Raw genomic sequence first — 19,620 nt, forward strand, 5'->3', positions numbered from 1 at the left:
AGCGTGATTCGAATGTTCGAAAATAGAGCGTTCGAAAATTTTAGGTAAAATACAAAACAACATGGTGGACAAATCGACTTCAAAACTGGACACACTTCCACGGCAAAGGAATATGATATATGTAGGTAATACTTACAAGACACTGGACAGTATAGCTTGTTGGCGTTGACCTTCGTTCGAATAATAACGCCCTCGTATGGATACTGTACAGCCCGTTTTATGTTTCAACTAAAATCAATGAAAATTACGACGATATCGAACATAATTGACCTTTAATACAATAATGACCGGTTAGTGATAGCCTATACTAGACGTCACCCGCGCTTTTTTTACGCAATTAACGTCTATTCCACTTTGCGACTTTTTCGAATGTTTTGAGCCCGGGTTTTCGGGCTCTAAACATTCGATTTTTTGACGTCACTTTTAACTTTCGAAGCTCCTGCAGTAGCAAAATAATCGAATTTGCGTCAAAACACTTGAAAGGCTTCTATTTTTCGAAAATCGCCAAAGTGGAACTCACTAAGAAACGAGATGAAAAATCCCGGTTTTTAGTGAAGTGCTCGCTAGGTTAGTGAGGGCTGTACTGAGAAATATTGCCCGAGGTCAAGTAACGACCAAGCTTGCGAGGTTGTTACGTTGACCAAGGGCAATATTTTCAGTACAGCCCAAAAAAACCGGTCATTATTGTATTTGTTAACCGTTTCCTTCAGCTTCGATTGATTTTTAACGCTTTATCTAGGAAAAATAGCGAAATAAAGTGAAAAAAGCGAAAAGAGATAAAATTTTGTTATAATTTCTGACGTCAGAAATAAAGAATGAGAGAAATGAGGTCAACGCATTGTGCATTTTCCTTTGAAAAAGTGACGTCACAATGAATTTTCCTAACTACGGGCAACTCTGGGCAGTATAGGCCCGTCGTCATACAAAAAGAACCAATCACGTTGCGCAAAAAGCCGTGTAGCCCGCTTCGAAAAAGTAACCGGTTAACAATACGTCACAAACATCACTTGCCTCGTTCAAACAATTACCTTGGTGATTATGTCCCTTGAGACATTAAATTATTTTTTATGAAAAGAAAGTAGTTTTAATAAAATCCACTGGAAGTTAACCACCATGGCAATAATTTCAATACGAGGCATGTGATGTTCGTGACGTAATTTATGAAAAAGGTCTATTGAGCATGTTCTTCTAGCATCGATTAGCGATCAATGTATATAATAATCGATGGCTCTTATTCAACAATCATTTATCGAATAGTAGAGCAGCACTACAATAGACTCTCGTTAATTCGAGCTCTTATTATTCGAATCTTTCTATATTTCGAACTAATTCTCAGTTTCCGTTCAGGAGGATCCTTCATAAAATGTTTTCTGTAATTCGAATCTCTCCGTAATTCGAAAAAATTAGATTCTCTGTTCGAATTCGTATTAGCGAGAGTAAACTGAAGTATGGAACTTCGGGTTAAAATAAAAACTGCACAAATTTCAAGTTTACAAATAAAAAATAGATCAAAAATAATACGTATAGCTGACTCACCAAATCATGCGTTGACTTTTTTATAAGGTATGGTCTAAAATGAACGTAAACAATTTTGATACTTTTACTGAACGTACATATAACGTTAAATGAACGTTAGATACATCGCGTTGTTCTCTCCCTCATAAAAACAAAGATTCCTTTTGAATTGGCAGACAGTCAGCCCGAATGGTGTGATCAACATCTTAATTTAGACGAGGGGACTAATTTTTTTTTTCAGTTATAGTACAATATCTTTTTAAAAATCTTTATCGAAGACGTTAAAGAAAATGATTTTCTGAAAAGAACTTCAACAAAAATTGCAAATTGTAAGAATAAGCCCCCCTTGGAGTAAGATCAAAAGACAACAAAACTCAGCCTACCTCGAAGCGAAATCGTTGATTTCAAAAAAAGTGAAATAAGTTCCAGTGTCCTTCTTCATTACTTGTGGTAACTTTGATAAGGCCTGCTCTGTCTTCATTTTCTCTGCTATTTGTAGCAATGCCTGGCTATCAACACGGGTAGCCTCGTGAGGCTGGATAAGGGAGGGCGGTGGCGGTTGACGAGGCGTTAAAGCTGTCGGCAATCTTATTGTTATAGGCTGAAGAGTAGAAGAAAATGTTATGTTATTTCTGTTCCGCAAAACAAATAGTATGATCCTTATAGGTTACTCCTGAATTCGCTTATCGTCTTAAAAAGACGCTTTAAATGAGAAAGTATCTCAGTTTATCTGCAATCCGAAGCCGTAAAATTTTGTACAAAAAGGGCAATTCACTCAAAATTTTGAAACCGCGGTTGGAAAGTAGAGATGTAACTTTTAACACGAGACTTAAGACTTAGGATCATAAAAGCTGAAAAATGTTCTGATGAGGCTGAGAATATAGTCTGAAAGCTACTTAACACCGCTTTATCGAAAAATCCAATGAATCAAAGTGAAAGTATTGTCAATATATTTCAGCACCGGTTTTAGTTCATCTGATTTATAGGGTTGGGAATATTTAAAAGTGTGTAGCATTTTCATGTATCCACCATGTATTTACATGTATTTACCTCTGGCGATATAACTTAAGTTTCTAGCGGAGGGAGGGACTACACGTTTTTTTTTTATTAGAACACTTAAAATTTGGCTGAGCCTGGATGTGCTTATTTTCTTAGCAATTTTCAGGCCTAAATCTTCTTAAATGCGTTCTTAATTTTTCAGACTACTCTAAATCGACAATATCATGCAAAATAAAGAGCATATAAAATTGGTACAATTTGGACAATATTTGACTCTCGATTTTAGAAAATCCATGCCTAAGTTGGGTTAAAACTGCTTGAAAAGAAGAAAAATTGTAGTTTCTTGTCATTTTTTTCCAAACTGAGGCTGGGCATGTTCTTACGATGTTCTTAATTTTTCGACGAATTTCAGCCTAAATGTTCTTATAAACTGGGTTCTAATAAAAAAAATAACGTGTATATTAATGTTTAGTAGTATTTTGTATTATATGTTCGTAATGTACCCTGTGTTTATGTTTCAATAAAGAAAAAAAAAATGTATCTAAAAACAAATTCTTTAATGAACGGTTAAAAATCGAGCTCTCATCTTCAAAGGTTAAGGTTCAATTGTTCAAAAGCTTTAATACCATGAGAGAAGAAACATACCTTTGGCGCAGTTTTGGGGTTGACCAATTTATCCGATAATTCTGCCGCCCGTTTCCGGGCGCGTTCTGCAGGCGTCAAGAGTTCTTCTCCGGGTCGAATCATGATTAGATTACTAAAAAAAATGATAAAAAAAAAATTGATTATTACTAAACCCATTTCTTGATTTCAGGTTTAACCTTCTCGAGAATGGAGTGCTAGTAGAGATTAACTCGGAAAAAAACTGAAATGATAATTTTGACCACTTTGTCAAAACGATTGGGAAGAATTTTAATTGAATTTCATTGGAGAATATACGGTCTCCTGCAGATCATCTAACCAAGTTCCCAAAGTGTGTAGGTAACTGCTCTACGTGAAAGTCGATATCGTTAAGAACCTCCCCTAAATTGGCGTGAAACGGAATCATAACCAGCTAATTCGAACAGAAATAAGGGGCAAACCGTAGGTAGTTAGCTTTTGTTGGATTCAAGGTATCTGGTTAGTCCAGAAGTAGAAAGATTTTGGTTTAAGCAGTTACCGAAACAAGGTTTTTCGTCTGAGATGGAAAATTGATTTTACACAAAAAATTAGCACATTTTGAAATAAAGACGGAAAGTTAAGTAAGTTTAGTACTTTGGAAGAATTTGTTTGAGAAGAATAGAAAACAATGGTATTCTTACGATCCTTTAGATTCTTCGATCATTTTTTGTACTTGCTCTTTCTTCTTGGCTTCTTTCAAGCGCTCTTGTTGTAATTTCTGACTATGATAACTCTGCGGTTTCATTTGCTTTGGTTTCCGCATGTCAGGAACTTCAGGTTGTTTTGGTGTTTGTGGATCATTCGCCTCTGGCTGCCTCCACGGATCGTGTGTTCTATTACATAGCGAAAAAACGGGTATCTATCTCTGCGACTCTTGTTAGTTAAACAGACAGTTTGACAGTCCTGCTACCAAAGCCTAAAGGTTATTTGAAGCCTTTTTTTGTATCAAACCCGATCATACATGTAGTAAAAATGTATGATAGTCGAGGAGAAAGCTCAGACGAGAACAGATATTTTTTAAACAGAAAGAGCGGACCGAGAGGACCAAACTAATGTATAAAGTTTTCACAAAAGAATGTGGAACAGACAGAATCTTTTTACAAAAAAAGAAAAATCCTCATAATTCTTTCCTCATTACTTTATCGGCCAAAACTTAGTCGGCCCTAAGTGACTAAATTTTGGCTTAGTGACTAAAATTAAGGCCGATTAAAATTTTGAGCCGACTAAATTTTGGGCCGACTAAAAATTTGGGCCAAATTAAAAGTTTATAACTAAGCTTTCCTTATTTTCCAGTATTTCAAGCTTTCTCTTATTTTCCATCTGCATGTAAATTTAGAAGTGGCCCAAGTTTTTAGTCGTTCTTAATTATTAGTCGGCACTTAGTGACTAAATTTTGCCGAGGTGACTAAAATTAGGGCTGACTAATAATTAAGGCCGACTAAGTTTTGGCCGATAAGGTTATTCTTGATTTTTCTTATGGAAAGTCAAACACTTTCGCTTTTATAATTGAATGATTGACTAAAAAGGGCATCAGTGACAGTGATTGCAGTAGATCAAATAAGACATAAGATTTGCATGGGATCATCCCCCCCAGGAAGATGGGGGGGGGATCAGATTTTGGTGCCAGGGGCGAAGGGAAATTTTCAAGCTTGATGGGGGGAGAAAGACAAATAGGGGGTATATTCAGTCCTCTACCTAGTGGGGGGAGTAATAGGATAAATACAAACCTTCCTGGTGTGTTTGTGCATTCAGGCTTATGAGCCTGTCTTTCTAGGGATTTTGAGAGTCTTTTTTTGCTATAGTAGCTTGCGAATTGAGGCAAGTCTGGATCATCACTTCGCAACCCTTATACAATACGGCTAGGGGGATTTCCCAATTGGGAGGAGCGCGAATTTTGAAGACATTTTGTTTGTGCATTCAGGCTTATGAGCCTGTCTTTCTAGGGATTTTGAGAGTCTTTTTTTGCTATAGTAGCTTGCGAATTGAGGCAAGTCTGGATCATCACTTCGCAACCCTTATACAATACGGCTAGGGGGATTTCCCAATTGGGAGGAGCGCGAATTTTGAAGACAGGTGGAGGGAAAAGGCCAGATGGGGGATTTTAGCTCTTATTAGGGGGGACCAAAAAGCTGGAGGACGCCATGATTTGAGCGTATAAATTGTCTATCACTTTTTTTCTGGACACGCTGTATAATTTCCATACCTGTTATCCATATATTTCTGGCCAACGCCTTCATAACCTCGATTATCGCCGTCGTAATCCCGTCTATCCCTATCATCGTGATAGTCATTTCTACTTGCATCGCCGTAGTAATTACCCTCATCGCCGTAGTAATTACCCTCATCTCCGCGGTAATTATCATATTGACCGTGTGTACCGCCGTAGCCTCCATTCTCTTGGTCGTTATCGCCGTAATTGCGATCTCTTTCACTATCGTATCGGTCATCATGGTCCCTTTGATCGGCTCGATCGCGAATATCATCGTAAAAACGGTCATTAATACCTGACGTAAAACAGAACGAAATACATTTTTTAAAGAAAATAACCTTACACGCTTTTTCATAGTAACAGTATTTTTAATAAGAATAACTTGGAACTACAATTTGGCCAAAACCTAAGAACAAATTAAGAACAACCTGGGCCTCAGATCTTAGAAATAAAACTTAACATACTAAGACGTAAGAGATCACAAGAACATTGAAGAGACTAAGGTTGAGCCAAAATTAAAATTTCCACCACTCTTATACTACTATTTCTATTTTTTTTTATTTGATTGAGTTGTAGGAGGCTTTGAGGCCTATTTTCGCAACTATAGACGCTTTCAATGAGCACCCCGTCACCGCTGCGAGTGGGAATCGAACCTCGGTCGCCTGTGCAGCAACCAAGGTCAATGACCACTATACCACAGCGCATTAAGTAGCGCATTAAGTATCACGTGACTGTGAAGCGCCGTAAGAAAAAAGAAAACAAGTAAATTTGACAATTTGTTAAAATCAATAAAAAAACTACCTCGCTCTTGTTCCCATTCGCGAAACTCTCTTTCTCTTTCTTCTCGTAATTGTCGTAACTGTTCTTCTTTTTCGCGGATTTCTCGTTCTTGTCGTTCTCTCTCGTAACGTCTCTGTTCCTCTTCTTCTCGTTCAACTTCCTCAAAGCGAGAGGTTTTCCTGTGAAAGTGACAATATTCGTTGGTCAGTATGATTAAACACCAATCACAGGACTATATCATTGGCTAAGATAAAATCTTTTGAAGTAAGGTGTAAACTTTGAAGGGCTACATACACTTCACAATATATTGTCAGAAAATTTTACTGAGTGCCAGCAATATAATAAGGTTTCCGCACTATGTTGTCAGACCGATTTGCAATATTCCGACAATATGAAAGGGGAGGGGGGGGTTAGAGAAGAAAAATTTCTTTTAAGAGTTTTTTTTATTTGCTTCGTGCGTCACGGTCTGCAAACCTAATTGTTGAATATTTTTCGTCAATATATTGTGTAGTCTTAGTAATCCTTGATAACATATTATCTTAAAATATCAAAGAAGAAACACAAAGACAATAAAGCCTGACATACCTTTTGCTCCTACATTTCTCATCAAGGGCTTTCATCAAATAATGCATGCCATGAGCTTGATTCAAACGATCTGCGTCAATCTTGAGCGCTATTTCACGCGCGCGACCTGTTAATTTTGTCCTCACGACCAATGCTTGTCGCTTCAAATCGATACTTGTATTTCTACGCCATTCGTCAATAGCTTGACGCCATTTTTCATAATGGAGGTCGGATGGAAGATGAGGTGGCTGGTCTTCGTCATCTGACATTTTGATTTATTTTTCATTAATTTGTTGTTATTTATCTATTTTTGTTGTTGTTTTGTCTTCTTGTTTTAATTTGTTTGTTTTGTTTTGTTTTTTGTTAAAAAATCTAAATATTTCTTCATTTATTTTTTTCATCTAGAAGTTTTTTTTGTGTAAATCTGAAAAGAAGAATGAGATATAAACAGTTAATAATAATGAAACAAATGTATTGCCTCTTTATCGGTAAGAAACTATTTGAACTTCAAAGGCATTTTCTAAATTAAGATTCCTCTACTCAGTTTTCATACTATAATTGTTGCTACGAGAGGGTAGAAAATTTCTGATAATTTCTAAAAGCAAATGTTATAAAAACGCTACAAAAAATGGTATGGTCGTTTTACAAAATACTAAATACAATCATATCTTGTAATAAGCCCCACATATAACACACCCATCACTTCTTGCCGAATAATAGCCAAAGTCATTTCCAAAAGTAACATTAGCGAGTTTATGTACAGTATTTGCACTTTTAAGGACGTCGGAGTGACTCAAGCGATTTGGAACACAGTTTTGACCCGCAAAATCGAGGACGGTAAAGGCGCTGGTTTACCGTCGTCCTCAGTCAGGCAGGATCTAGACAAATTAGAAGTTAAGCGTCTCCTTCGCAGAAAAATACATATACATAAACTCACTATTTTATCCATCTATCTCACAGGACATTGGCAACTTTAATGAGATCTAGAGGTGCTAAATAGGTTTCTTTATGTTTACCTAGATATAGTGTTCGCCTTGCAAATCTACAAATGAAAACAAAGGATTGTCTCAACTTTCCAGACCCCTTAGATCTCTCTAATGTTTGTTATGTCAGAAAGACGAATGAAACACATCTCCCTAATCCATGTCGGTCACGCAGATCTACCAATTACCAACTATCTTTGATGACAAATTTATTTTCATTTTTCTGTTTGGTGGCCACCGACGCCTCTCCTTTCTTTACTCTCCTACGATGTTGATCTTTCTTCGTCTTACTAACATGCTTCTTCATTTTCTCACGGATGTCGGCTTCCGTAAAATTCTTTTTCTTTTTCACTATAGTTACGTTGTTGTTTTGCCCTGAAGTGACGTCATCCTTTTGTTTAGGGTGATTATCTCGAAATGGTTTATTGTCTTTGTTATCGATTCGCAAGTCTTCTAAATCTTCATCTATCTCATCTACTAGTTCTTCTTCGTTTTGATCTTTGATACTTTCACTTTCGATTTCGTCCTCTTGTTCACTTTCACTTTCGCTTTGTTCCAATTCTTCTTCTGTATCGCTCGCTTCGGAACCATCTTCGTCGTCTTTTTGTGATATCCCTTTATGACGTAGCCCATCAGCAAACTATGGAATAAGGTAAAAAGTTTGTTGGTTGCAAGGGGCAAGGGCACAATAATGAAAATCAGATCAAAATCTTAAAACAAGTTTGAAATCTTAATGGCTGAAAAATCTCTAGAGAAAAAGATAGTTAAATAAGAGATGATGTTTCAAATTACCAACATTCTGTAGTGCCAGAGCTCTTCGATAAATTAAGAAAATTTTATACTTCATCAGCGGTTACTTGGAGGTATGACATTAGCTAAAATCAAAGATAACTTCATTTTCGCTTCGTAAACACCAGAAATACTAGGAATTTGCGAAATAACTTAGTTGTTTCTGGGTTGCCAATAAAAAACACGACGTAATCTAACTCCATTTTATTTCTATACTGTTACTAATACCATGTCATGGAAAGCAACCGACAGGGACTGGATATATGGATAGCAACCACCTAACCTTTTCAAATTCATCATCTTCATCACCATCACTGTTTTCTCTTCGTCTCTCTCCTGATGATTTTTGAGTCTTTGTACATCCACTGGCCGATATCTGAACGTCCAAATCGTATTTTCGTCTAATGTGAGAAGTTTTAGGTAGGTATAACTAAGAGTGATCGAAAGAATAGAGGCAATGTTGAGAAAATACAAATGAAGATGAGCTGATGGAACGCGACTCATCATTTTTGCATATAAAAGGAGTAAAAGGATTGGTGATCTTCCAAGATAATGAATAGGGAGAAAAATTAAAATACAACGTACTCATTCACATTTTAATATCCCCTCACAAACAACAGCTGTAATCACTCTTATGAAAGCTTAGCCATTAAAATATGTATACAAGTCAAATTGGGGTTGGGGGTGTTGAGGATATTTGATATATTTTGCATAACGATTATCCGGCCCTTTTTGCCTTTATGATGCTAACATATATGCCTCCTGGATATCCGACCTCCTCAACTATCCAATAACTCACTAATCAGAAAGGGTTTTCGAAGAATCTTTTTAAAAATATTGATTGAAATGGATCATACTTAATGTCATCATATTTTGGATAATATTTTGATTCGAAGCCATATTTACGATTGAAGAAATCTCGTATGCATTGAACATCACGATCGAAATACCTAAAAAGGAAATGAACTGAAAAAATAACTTTCAAGGTTACCTAAACAATCTGATTAAAAGCTTGAGAGGTCCTCTAGTAAATTTTACACAAGAAAAATGTTTGGGTTGTCCAGTAATTACGTCATTTTTCAGACACCCATTTTCAGATATTGTGATATTTTTCCGCATAAAAAGAGCTTTGCATCGTTAAAATGCAGCATGAAATTCTTTCGAGGAAAAAGTCTTTTAAAAAGCACTAATGTTTGAATAATAATTTACATGTTTTGAATTGTTTTGACATGGAAAAGCCCTCTCTGCCCTGATCCGGGAGGGGGGGTATTACCCTTGCCGACCGACGGGGGTGCTCCGCTGAGGTTCGAAAAATGGGACTGGTTTTCTATTTTGGTGTTTTTGCGATCCTACCTGGGATTCGTAGAGGTTAAAAAAGGTACCCTGACCAGCGGCGCATCCCCATAACCCATTTTGCCCTAATACCCCCCCCCCCAGGGCCCTGGTTAAAACCTCTAATTTTTTCCACCTAACCTAACCGAACGAGATATAAGATGACAATTTGATATCTCCAAAACAGATTCCAAAAGGTAGTCTCAAAGAAACACTTACATGGGTGCATTGATATGATCTATAGATACCATCTGTGGGAAATCGATAACGATGACTTCCCCTTCGTTATTGATCAACAAATTGAATTCATTGAAATCACAATGAACAAAACCAAAAGATGCCAACCGATCGATAAGGTCCATACAATCACTGTATATTTGACCAGGGTTCTTCAGTTCATTAACATGATACCTAAAAGAAAATGGGAATAAGATACTCTGAGGTTCCGGCATAAACCTTCCCCTACTTGTCAATTTTCGAAAAGTTTTTTGGGGAGCCCTTTCCTATTAGGACCCCGCCCACCGTTTATTTATTCTTGAACATTTTCAGCCATCGGAAGCTGAATTGCTTTTGTTGCAGCAACTTTTTGGTGAATATTCAAATTTATTTATCGGATACCAATGGATTTTGACAAAACATCACAGAAAGACGATATCGATTCCATTAACTACAAAAACTACATTACGTATACATTACTCCAATAATTGAACAACATGATAACCTGATATATAGTGCCGGGCAAAGAAGCTTTCTCATCTTCAGAGGATTTCTCATCTTCTTTCTACTTCTCCAAAAATTCATGCGGTTATAATTATTCATGGTTATTGTTCAACAAAAATGAAGCAATTCTCAAGATGTTTTTTATAGGCTATTCGGTTGTTGTTCTGAACACTAAATAATATCTTAGAGTGATTCGCCAATATGTATTTCATCCCCTCTCATTTAATTCATATTTTAGGGGTAGAAAATCATCAAACTTATCTATATTTCTTATTTTGTGGAAATGGGCATTGTTGCATTTATTTCTCACCACAAGTGGTTAATTAGCAAAAAAGCTAGTAAAAAAATTGAGACAGACTTTGCTTGAATTAGCTTTTAGGACAGACTCAATAACTTTAAGATATAGAGCGATGACCGAGTCAACCCTACAAACCAGTATTGTGCCGGTTTGAATTCCCACACTTCTTCAAAAAGTGAGACAGCAGTGAAGATGTAATTTTTTCTTCAAATGTTTTTTGAACTGATAGACAATCACAGTTTGTTCCTCTGAAGAATTCTGCATTGTAACACACATGCGCATGCGTAAATTGTCGTTCTTTTTAAACCACATGTAGTTAATTCACGTGATAAGCAAAGAGGAATGAATACGTAGAGGTGTCCTTCAGTCGGGGCTGTGGATTGCGACATTTGTCGTTTTTTTATAAAATCTGTCGTTATTTTTGTCTGTTTTTAGTAAATGTCGGATTCTTTAGATAAACCCCCTCCTGTACACCATGACTTCACCTAAATTAAAGTGAATCTCGAACGATAAACGAGAATAAAGGAAATATCAAAAACCTGTTCAAGAACCAGGCTTCAAATTTCCGTTCAAATTTTTGACCTGCTTGGCAAAATTTCTAAATACGCCACTGAGATATGGCGCCCTATCATTTGTTTTTGTTCCCTTTAGAGCTTTGAGGCATGTTAACCTTTTGTTTTCTTAATGTTGGGCCTTCATGCCCTTGGGCATCTTGTTTTCGTGTACATATGAATTACCTAAAATGTCTTAGACTTATAGACTTACATGTATTTTTTTACGACATTTATATTCCCAGGTCAATTATATCTAACTTTTCGTAATTTTATATAAAAAGGAATTTTGTTCATCTAGTCTTGTACAGCTAATGATTGTATTAACATGAAACTTAAAGTACTGTGGAGCAAATTGTGTGTTTTTTGAAAATTGTATAGACTTTTACTTATTCGAAACGGCTTATTCTGAAACGCTTACGCAAATTATAAATCGCTCAGTTTTGGTGCTACCTTGTCAAAAGGCTTCCTATTTTTGGTCAATAATAATCTGTTTTTCTGTTGCCATAACGAGCTTCCTGTGGAGCTATTGATATTACCGTGACTAGAGTATCAATACACGGTCGAATAAAAAAGACTGAATAAAAAAAGACTAAATCAAGTTATCCCAGTTATTTATTTATCCTTTTTCCCATTTTGACAATAGTCTATTTCTATAGGTCTTCATGAATAGAAGTCCTTAATTTCAATGCTCAAAAAGAAACTTATTTCGTATTTTTAAAGAAAGTTTACACTTCCTTCATTTTAGGTATATTCTCCTTGATCACGATTAGTTCTTTGACGTTGAAGACACAAGCACGACGGAATCAGTCTGATTCTGGTTACAGTACACTAAGATAAGTTTTTGAGCAGTTTCTGTAGCCATTTTGCAGTGTATTTGTCTAAATCGTATAGTACCAGCCGTATCTAGTGCATTTTGCATAATATATAATGAATATCCAAGCTTTGTCATGTATTAAATGGTCCAATCGTGATCTTTATGTGAAAGCTGGTGATTTTATGTCAAAGATGTTGGTAACCAGAGAAGAGATTATTAAAGGTCAAGGATTGCTTTATGATACATATAAGAATCAAAGATGGCAATGGTCAGAGGAAAATAATCCTACAGGTATAATTTCCCATGGAAGTTATAACTTTAAAAATAGTTTATCTGGAAGCACTCATTTTCTAAGTGTATAGCTCCTCTTTCGATAGCTATCTATCCCTCTCTTAATTGGTGAGCATCAAGCAGCGAGGTATAAAGTACCATTTTGAGAATCTTTGGTATGACCCGATTGGGGGTTGAACCCACAACCTTACGAACCGTACCCGGATGCTCTACCACTGCACAACGGTCGCTAAATAGTAGCTATCGAAAGAGGAGCTTTAGCGTCGCCTCTGACTGCGGTCGCAGACTTACTTAAGTGTATAGTCAACTCTCTTTAATTCGAATCTTTCTCTAATTCGAACTTAAGTATTTGCACACTCAGCGAGAATCTAGTATAAAATACTTTCAATAATTCAAATGTTTCTCTAATTCGAGGAAAGTTCTTGGTCCGAATGGGCCATTCCATTTTATATCCATACAGAGGTGGGGTGCACGAACATTTCCAGAGGGTAATACGAGAAAAATTCCCAGGGGGTCTGTCTGTATTTCTAAAGATTTTCACGAGGTAAAAGACTGATTTCAGTTTGTCCACTCTCACTTTAAAGTGTGAAAAGAAATTTTCCAAGCGTACTTTTGCAAATTTCGCAACAATAACAATAACACAACAATATTCCGATCTTTCCAAAACTGCTAAGGTGTATATTTCTAGTCTATTCAAAGATCACAAACGATATGGTCTCTACTTCTGAGTAAAGTTGCTCAAAACGCTATAATGAATTTTAATGCTTTCATATTTTTTTTGTCCCAAAGGTTTTCAAATCAAGAGCTCAGACACAGGAATGAAATATATCACCGATCGTTTCGATGGAAAGAGCTCAATATGGATTGGAACATTTCATGGAAACAAATTAATCACAAGTATGCGACTTGCCTTTCGTACAGATGAAAACCCGTTCTTTGATCTAGAGTTATATCACAACAAAGAATCAGGAAAAACCCAACTTGACAAGGTTTTGAGTGAAAAGAATTTGACCGAGATCAGCCGGTTCAGCACAAGCTTGGAATATCAGAATAATCGAGTAGGAGGCGCAATGACTATTTTGATATTGGCAAAGTTTTTAGTGAAATACAATTTGTCTGGTTTTACTACCTCCCAATACGACTTCTTTTCAAAGTATGGGTATAGTGAACTTGTTGATGATAGTTTCGACTATGGGGACGGCGTCAAAACGAAAGTTTGGCTTTATCCCAAGAATGGTGTTAGATTTGGGTTGAAATTATTTATGGGTAACATGGAGCAGAATTTCAAGGGTGTCACATACGGTTGGGTGTCACCTTCAAGCAAATTGTAAACAACATAGTTTATGTGCGTTTATTGTTTATCGTATCCCGTTATTGCCTTATCAGTCTCATTTCTTTTTTCTATCCCACGAAGTTAAAAAGACGTACAGTATTTCACTTAAGGAAAAAACCACAAAGTTATGTACAGGAGTTTTTATTGTACATAGAGGTAGGCAAAACGTTGCCTAGCCGCCCAGTACATAGTCCGGTACGATAATAGAGATACCAGAGAAAAATTGTTCGATTCAATTTAACTCATTTTTAGTTATTACAGTGGCCCCTGGGAGAGACAATGGCAGAGCTGCCTAAATGCTCAGTCGTTATTCCATGGCCAGTCAGATCAAATATTAGTCATTATTGTTATCATTATTAGTCCCGGGGGCGGGGGGGGGGTACTTAGGCAAAAATGGATGATGGGTATGTGCGGACGGTAAGGGTCGGTTTTTTCACCTTTCAAAGTCTTTCTAAGGGTCGGAAAAATCAGAAAGTTTTAAATCAGTCTCTCTAAGGGTCAGAAAATTCAGGAAACTTTTTGATTTCCAGAGAAAAAATTGTAATAAAGTCTCTCTAAGGGTATGACTTTTTTCAAAAATCGAAAAAAAAAATTCAAAAAGTCTCTCTAAAGGGTCACCTTTTCAGCAAAAATCAGTCTCTCTAAGGGTCGGTTTTCAGAGGTCCCATCCGCACATACCCCTCATTCGCCAACCCTAGTACTCCCCCCCCCCGGATATTAGTGTGTGTAATCACATGATAACGAGCTAATCGCACAATGATTTTCAGAACTTTTTTTCAGTATCATGAAAACAATGAAAGGAAATTACACTGAAAGCATTATTCTTCTCTTCCCTCTGTATATTTTTTTTTTTGATATTTTTTTAGTTTTTTCTCACAAAGCAACATTCGAATGAAATCAACACGTTCGATGAAAGAATGATGTGAAATTTTCAAATTTTGAAGAAATTGGCACCCCTTCGAAAGAGTAATTAAAAATTAATTGCTCTCTACAGGATTCAATTAACGATTAATTTGCTCTCTTTGAAGGCACGCCAAATAAGAAAAAATAACCCATCGTGCGATTATTATTAAAATGAGATCACAGAGACTCGGTGTTAAAGGCAGTCTGTTCCTCTAAAGAAACCTGCATTGTAACACGCATGCGTAAGTTGTTGTTCTTTTTAAACACATGCAGTTAAAAATTCCCGTGATAAACAAAGAGGAAAATATGTCGTTCTTTATGAAATTTGTCGCTCTTTTTGTCTATTTTTTAGTACACGCTTTTTTTTATAAGAATGGTGTAAATCCATTTCATCATGGATATTCTTAACTTTTTTAGGAAAATCACCGTAAATTATTCTCACAGAATTCTTAAGTTAGGACCCTAATTCAGACTAGCTCAGACTAGCTTTAACATTTAGTACATACGTCTCAAGCATATATTGGCATTTTTATGAAAGGAGTGAGCCTTACTTAGGGGTGATTGACAATTTATAATTGAAAATGCTCTAAAAAAGGCTTTCTTAGTTTGAGTAGCAAAATTCCACGATGGTGATATTCTTAGCATTATTCTTAGTTTTTTGGCCATTTTTATAATGGACATTCTTATAAAGTGTATTATAAAAAAAAGCGTGTAATACAGGATTCTTTAGAAAAACCCCCTCAAGTTAAATGACAAATGAAATAACAAATAAAGTTATCTTACAGTGGGAAAGCATCAACAAGCTCCATAATGACACAATGTCTGTTAAAATCCACAGGTCTTGGAACTGGGTAACCGTTATCGTACAACACCTAAAAGGGATTGGATGGTGGAATCATACATTCTTGTGTTTGGTTAGAAATTCAACAGGAAGGACCAGGTGCGCCACAAAAAAGTTTCTCTCTTGAGAGTGAATTTTCTAGAGGTTTAAAATTTCAAAATATCCAATCCTTTTCCATTTGAGAGAGGAAAGATTAAACTAAATTTTTGTGGGGTACCCGGTACATACACGTTTTTATAAGAACATCCAAACTTTTTGAAGCCTTCGGATATTTCTCAAAACAGTTTTTTATATAAGAACAAACTGTATAAGAACATAAGGCTTCGATGGCCAAGAAATTAAAGAACAATTTAAGAGCCTTTTAAGGCTTTAAAACTCAAAAAGCTAAGGTTTAGAAAGAAAAAAAAAGAAAAATTTCGGATGTTCTTTTATAAAAGAGAAAATGTGTATCCAGGAGCTTTTCATCTCAAAAATTCATCAAAACAATTTGGTCAAAGGTCAAAGAAAAAACAAGAAGAGCTTATTAGTCCATAAATTGACAGTTCCAGGAATTACACGTTTTTGTTCATAAGAACATCCAAAAATTTTGAAGCCTTCGGATATTCTTAACTTTTTGGATTTTAAGCCTAAAAATATTCTTAAATTGTTCTTATTTTCACCATTTGTTGAGTATTTTTACACATTTTTCTATTTTCTTTTTCGGCTGTTTTAGAGTTAGCAAAGCCTTAAAATGTTCTTAACTTGTTCTTAACAATCCGGCCATCGAAGCCTTAAACGCTCTGTTAGTTTGTTATTATAAAAAAAAGTGTACTCTTTAGTAAGAGTTTGACACTCGAAACGAAGGAATAGGCTTGACCATAGGCCTAGAACGGCCGAACCTCAACAAAAACTGGCTGGTTTTTCAGTAAACTCTTTCTAATTCAATCCTCTACTATTGTCGAATCTTTTATAATAATTCGAACTAAAATATTGGTCCCCTCAGCTAGAAATTAGTATAAAATACTTTCTGTAATTCGAATATTTCTCTAATTCGAAGAAAACTCTCAGTCCCTTGAGGATCGAATTAGAGAGAGAGAGTCAACTTTATAAAGATAGTATGTAATTTAATGTCAACGATATGAAAAACCTTCATGAAAGCAAACTCCTTTGCAGCAGCGATACGAGAAAGATATAACCATGATGCATTGTTTCGATGTTTGTGATAATCACGTTTCTCTTTGATCTTACGAAAAGATGTACGACCAAGCCTACAGAAGCAAGGAATATACATAAAATGTTTGTGACATTGTTAAAACAATTTAGAGACTATAAATGTAAATCAACCAAAGATATAAGCATTACAGCTTTTGGTTAATATTGCTAGTTATTCAAATTAGTATTCTAGCCCTCTCTCGACAGTTTCAGAGCCGTCGCATACACCGGGTTTTAAGATTCAAAGGTTAATTGGATGGTAAACTAAATATACGCAAATCGAACGTTTGTATTCCATATTGGTGGTAGCCGTAGCTTATTGAAGAAAAAATAACCATACAATAGCAGCGGTATTATTTTTTGACTTCATCTCAAAGTGGATAAAAAGGACCTAAAAACGACCGGGTGTTTGCCACTAATTTTGAATTCAAACAATAAAACTAGAGGCAAACGCCCGGACTATTTTGGGTGTTACCGTATAAAACATTACGTCATGATAATATCATGAGATCTATTGGTTTCACTTACCGGTGTAGTTTCATAGCGTATTGTACGCCTTCTTCGTCGGCGACGATATAAATATCCGACTCTTTGCCGACGCCGATTTGATTGCCGACCGAATAGACGACATCACGAGCTGACAGAGCTTTCAATGCCAAGTAGTCGTAGCCAGGATAACTAAGTCGATAGCCAGAACCTTTTTGAGTAGAATGAATAATTTGAGAAAAAAAACACTACAAAATCTAATGACGTATAGAGGACTAGCAGCATTCACTATGTGCTATTAGGACCATGTTCACACGTTACAATTACGTTTCGCTCCGAAACGAAATGAAGCCATTCTATTGGTTAGAAGTGACGTAAAACTTGAATGTAACCAATAAGAATGGCTTCATTTCGTTTCAGAGAAAAACGGAATCGTTACATGCGAACATGGCCTTGATGACCACCTATAAAACCGCCGGTTTGCTCCATATTAGATTCATATTACATTATCAAAACACCAGGTTATTCGGTGGGACCATGTTATTAACTATCTTTAAAAACATGGTATAATAAAACCCTTTAACTCAATGGGTTCATTCAAGAGGTATCTAAAAATATCGGCGAATATTCAAGAAGTTGAGCCAAATTTTAGCCTCCTACTTGCTATTATAATAACAGAGTGTAGAGTGCATAACATTATTTCGACAAAGGTTATTTGAATGTTATGTTATTTTATATCCATACAGGGCATTTCCAGGGGGTAAAAGTTTATTCTAAAATTTCCAAGGGTAAAAGACTCATTGTAGTTGTCCACCCTTACTTTTAAGGTATGAAAAGAATTTTTCCAGGGTTTCTTTTGCAAAATTTGCCATTTTCCAGGGGGTATCCCTGGGTATCCACACATTTCTTTCTTTTTTCTTAAAAAAGTTCGTCCACCAACTGTATGTAAATTTAGTGGAACAGCCCAATGATGTCTGATTAATTTCTTACCATTTCGATTGTTATCATAGACTAGAAGTTTGTTTTTGACTAACTCCTTCAACACTTTGTGACAACCACCATGCTTGAGACTTGCGATTTGTGAAACGAGTGCAGTAGGGACCGTCTCATGGTTTTTCATACCCATTTCAACCTAGAACGATATATAAATAATTGATGTTTAAAATTGATATCTGGAACTAAAAGACTTGCTATTTCGGGTCATCAATATAGTACCCAGCTGGCACACAACGTTGTTTTAACGTTTATCTAATGTTCACAACGTCCATATAACGTAAAATGAACGTTAAAACAACGTTGTGTGCCAGCTGGGTACGTACGCAGAAAATTTCCAAATATTTGATACCCTCCCTCCTGTACAAAGAGAACAATAGAAATGATGGACGCACAGTTATCACCGCAATTGCAGTGTATAAAAGAAACAGAATTTAAGATTCAAGGAGAAAACAGGCAATTTTTGTACATAATTATTGATCATATCTTTTTAACGCATAGACGAAATAAAGACAAGCTTTCTTTTCGTACGATTTTTAACAGTCGATATTTGTTTATCTTTGTCGATTAGCACCGTTATAAGCCTTATTAGGCTGTAGTATACTTTTTTTAGATTTGTCTTTTAGAATTAAAAAATGGTTGGACCTTTATAAACCGCAGACGTACAATAAGCCTACGAATTTAACATTTCAAGAAACAAAACGAAAATTAAACGATATTCGATAAAATGTCAAAGCCGTCAAACTACTAGCGAGTACCTAACCAAAAACCGGGATTTTTTATTCCGTTACTGCGTAAGAAAAATGCAGTGACGTCTCATAGAGAGGCTACCAAACGACTAGCGAGCACTTCACTAAAAACCGGGATTTTCCAAACCGGGCTCCAAACAATCGAAAAAGTCGCAAAGTGGAATAGACGTTAATTGCGTAAAAAAACGCGGGTGACGTCTAGTATAGGCTACCAAACGACCTGAATGAGCGCAGAAACAAAGTAATAAAACTTACGGCGGTGAGGACACGGAAGTCTTCTTGTGACATATAACGAAGCAATGTAACATTGACTTTCACCATATTTGTAAATTATTATTATTGACTTCCGATACTGTATTGTTTTCTATTTTTATTTTGATGGTCTGAAAAAAATAAAAATGAAGAATTAGTCAGCATGTGACCTCATAGTCATAAATGAACACTCATTTGTTCGTTTCACTGAAATTACAAACGTTTTACTAGTTGCACATATACAGTTGAAATTCTCGAATTCAACACAACGTTCTACTATTAGATAATATTGAAAAATTCACCGTCAACAAAAAACTTGCAGAAACGACGCTTTACTATTAGATAATTCTAAAAAAGTCTCCGT

The 19,620-nt window shown here is 36.0% G+C and overlaps 3 protein-coding genes and 1 long non-coding RNA gene across 4 annotated transcripts in view; 1 reads left to right on the forward strand and 3 right to left on the reverse strand.

The window, feature by feature from the left end:
• Nucleotides 1-5,476, reverse strand: part of LOC136806560 (uncharacterized) — a 31,693-nt gene extending 26,217 nt beyond the window's left edge. Inside the window, exons 1-6 of the mRNA XM_067063146.1 lie at nt 5,378-5,476; nt 3,816-4,007; nt 3,160-3,271; nt 1,899-2,116; nt 1,537-1,570; nt 137-228 (exon numbers count right to left, since the gene is read on the reverse strand). Of these exons, the coding sequence (XP_066919247.1) occupies nt 137-228; nt 1,537-1,570; nt 1,899-2,116; nt 3,160-3,271; nt 3,816-4,007; nt 5,378-5,388 (659 nt within the window). The 5' untranslated portion in view covers nt 5,389-5,476. The remainder of the gene's footprint in view (nt 1-136; nt 229-1,536; nt 1,571-1,898; nt 2,117-3,159; nt 3,272-3,815; nt 4,008-5,377) is intronic.
• A 99-nt stretch (nt 5,477-5,575) lies between these two features.
• LOC136806561 (uncharacterized) lies at nt 5,576-6,338 on the reverse strand. Its single transcript, XR_010846579.1, has 2 exons — nt 6,185-6,338; nt 5,576-5,678 (listed from the first exon to the last, which is right to left on the reverse strand). It is a non-coding gene; the product is annotated as an uncharacterized lncRNA (long non-coding RNA).
• A 1,548-nt stretch (nt 6,339-7,886) lies between these two features.
• LOC136806562 (uncharacterized) lies at nt 7,887-19,387 on the reverse strand. The gene is made up of 9 exons (XM_067063148.1): nt 19,260-19,387; nt 18,253-18,394; nt 17,305-17,473; nt 16,712-16,832; nt 15,528-15,616; nt 10,051-10,242; nt 9,357-9,449; nt 8,783-8,900; nt 7,887-8,350 (listed from the first exon to the last, which is right to left on the reverse strand). Exons 1-9 carry the CDS (start codon nt 19,323-19,325, stop codon nt 7,895-7,897), a joined length of 1,446 nt encoding a protein of 481 aa, XP_066919249.1. The 5' UTR covers nt 19,326-19,387; the 3' UTR covers nt 7,887-7,894.
• On the forward strand, nt 12,258-13,875 carry LOC136806563 (uncharacterized). The gene is made up of 2 exons (XM_067063149.1): nt 12,258-12,508; nt 13,298-13,875. Exons 1-2 carry the CDS (start codon nt 12,331-12,333, stop codon nt 13,837-13,839), a joined length of 720 nt encoding a protein of 239 aa, XP_066919250.1. The 5' UTR covers nt 12,258-12,330; the 3' UTR covers nt 13,840-13,875.
• Nucleotides 19,388-19,620: the final 233 nt, after the last annotated feature.

This window comes from Clytia hemisphaerica, unplaced genomic scaffold, assembly GCF_902728285.1.
Source record: "Clytia hemisphaerica strain Z4C2 unplaced genomic scaffold, Clytia hemisphaerica genome assembly, whole genome shotgun sequence".
Taxonomy (NCBI): domain Eukaryota; kingdom Metazoa; phylum Cnidaria; class Hydrozoa; order Leptothecata; family Clytiidae; genus Clytia; species Clytia hemisphaerica.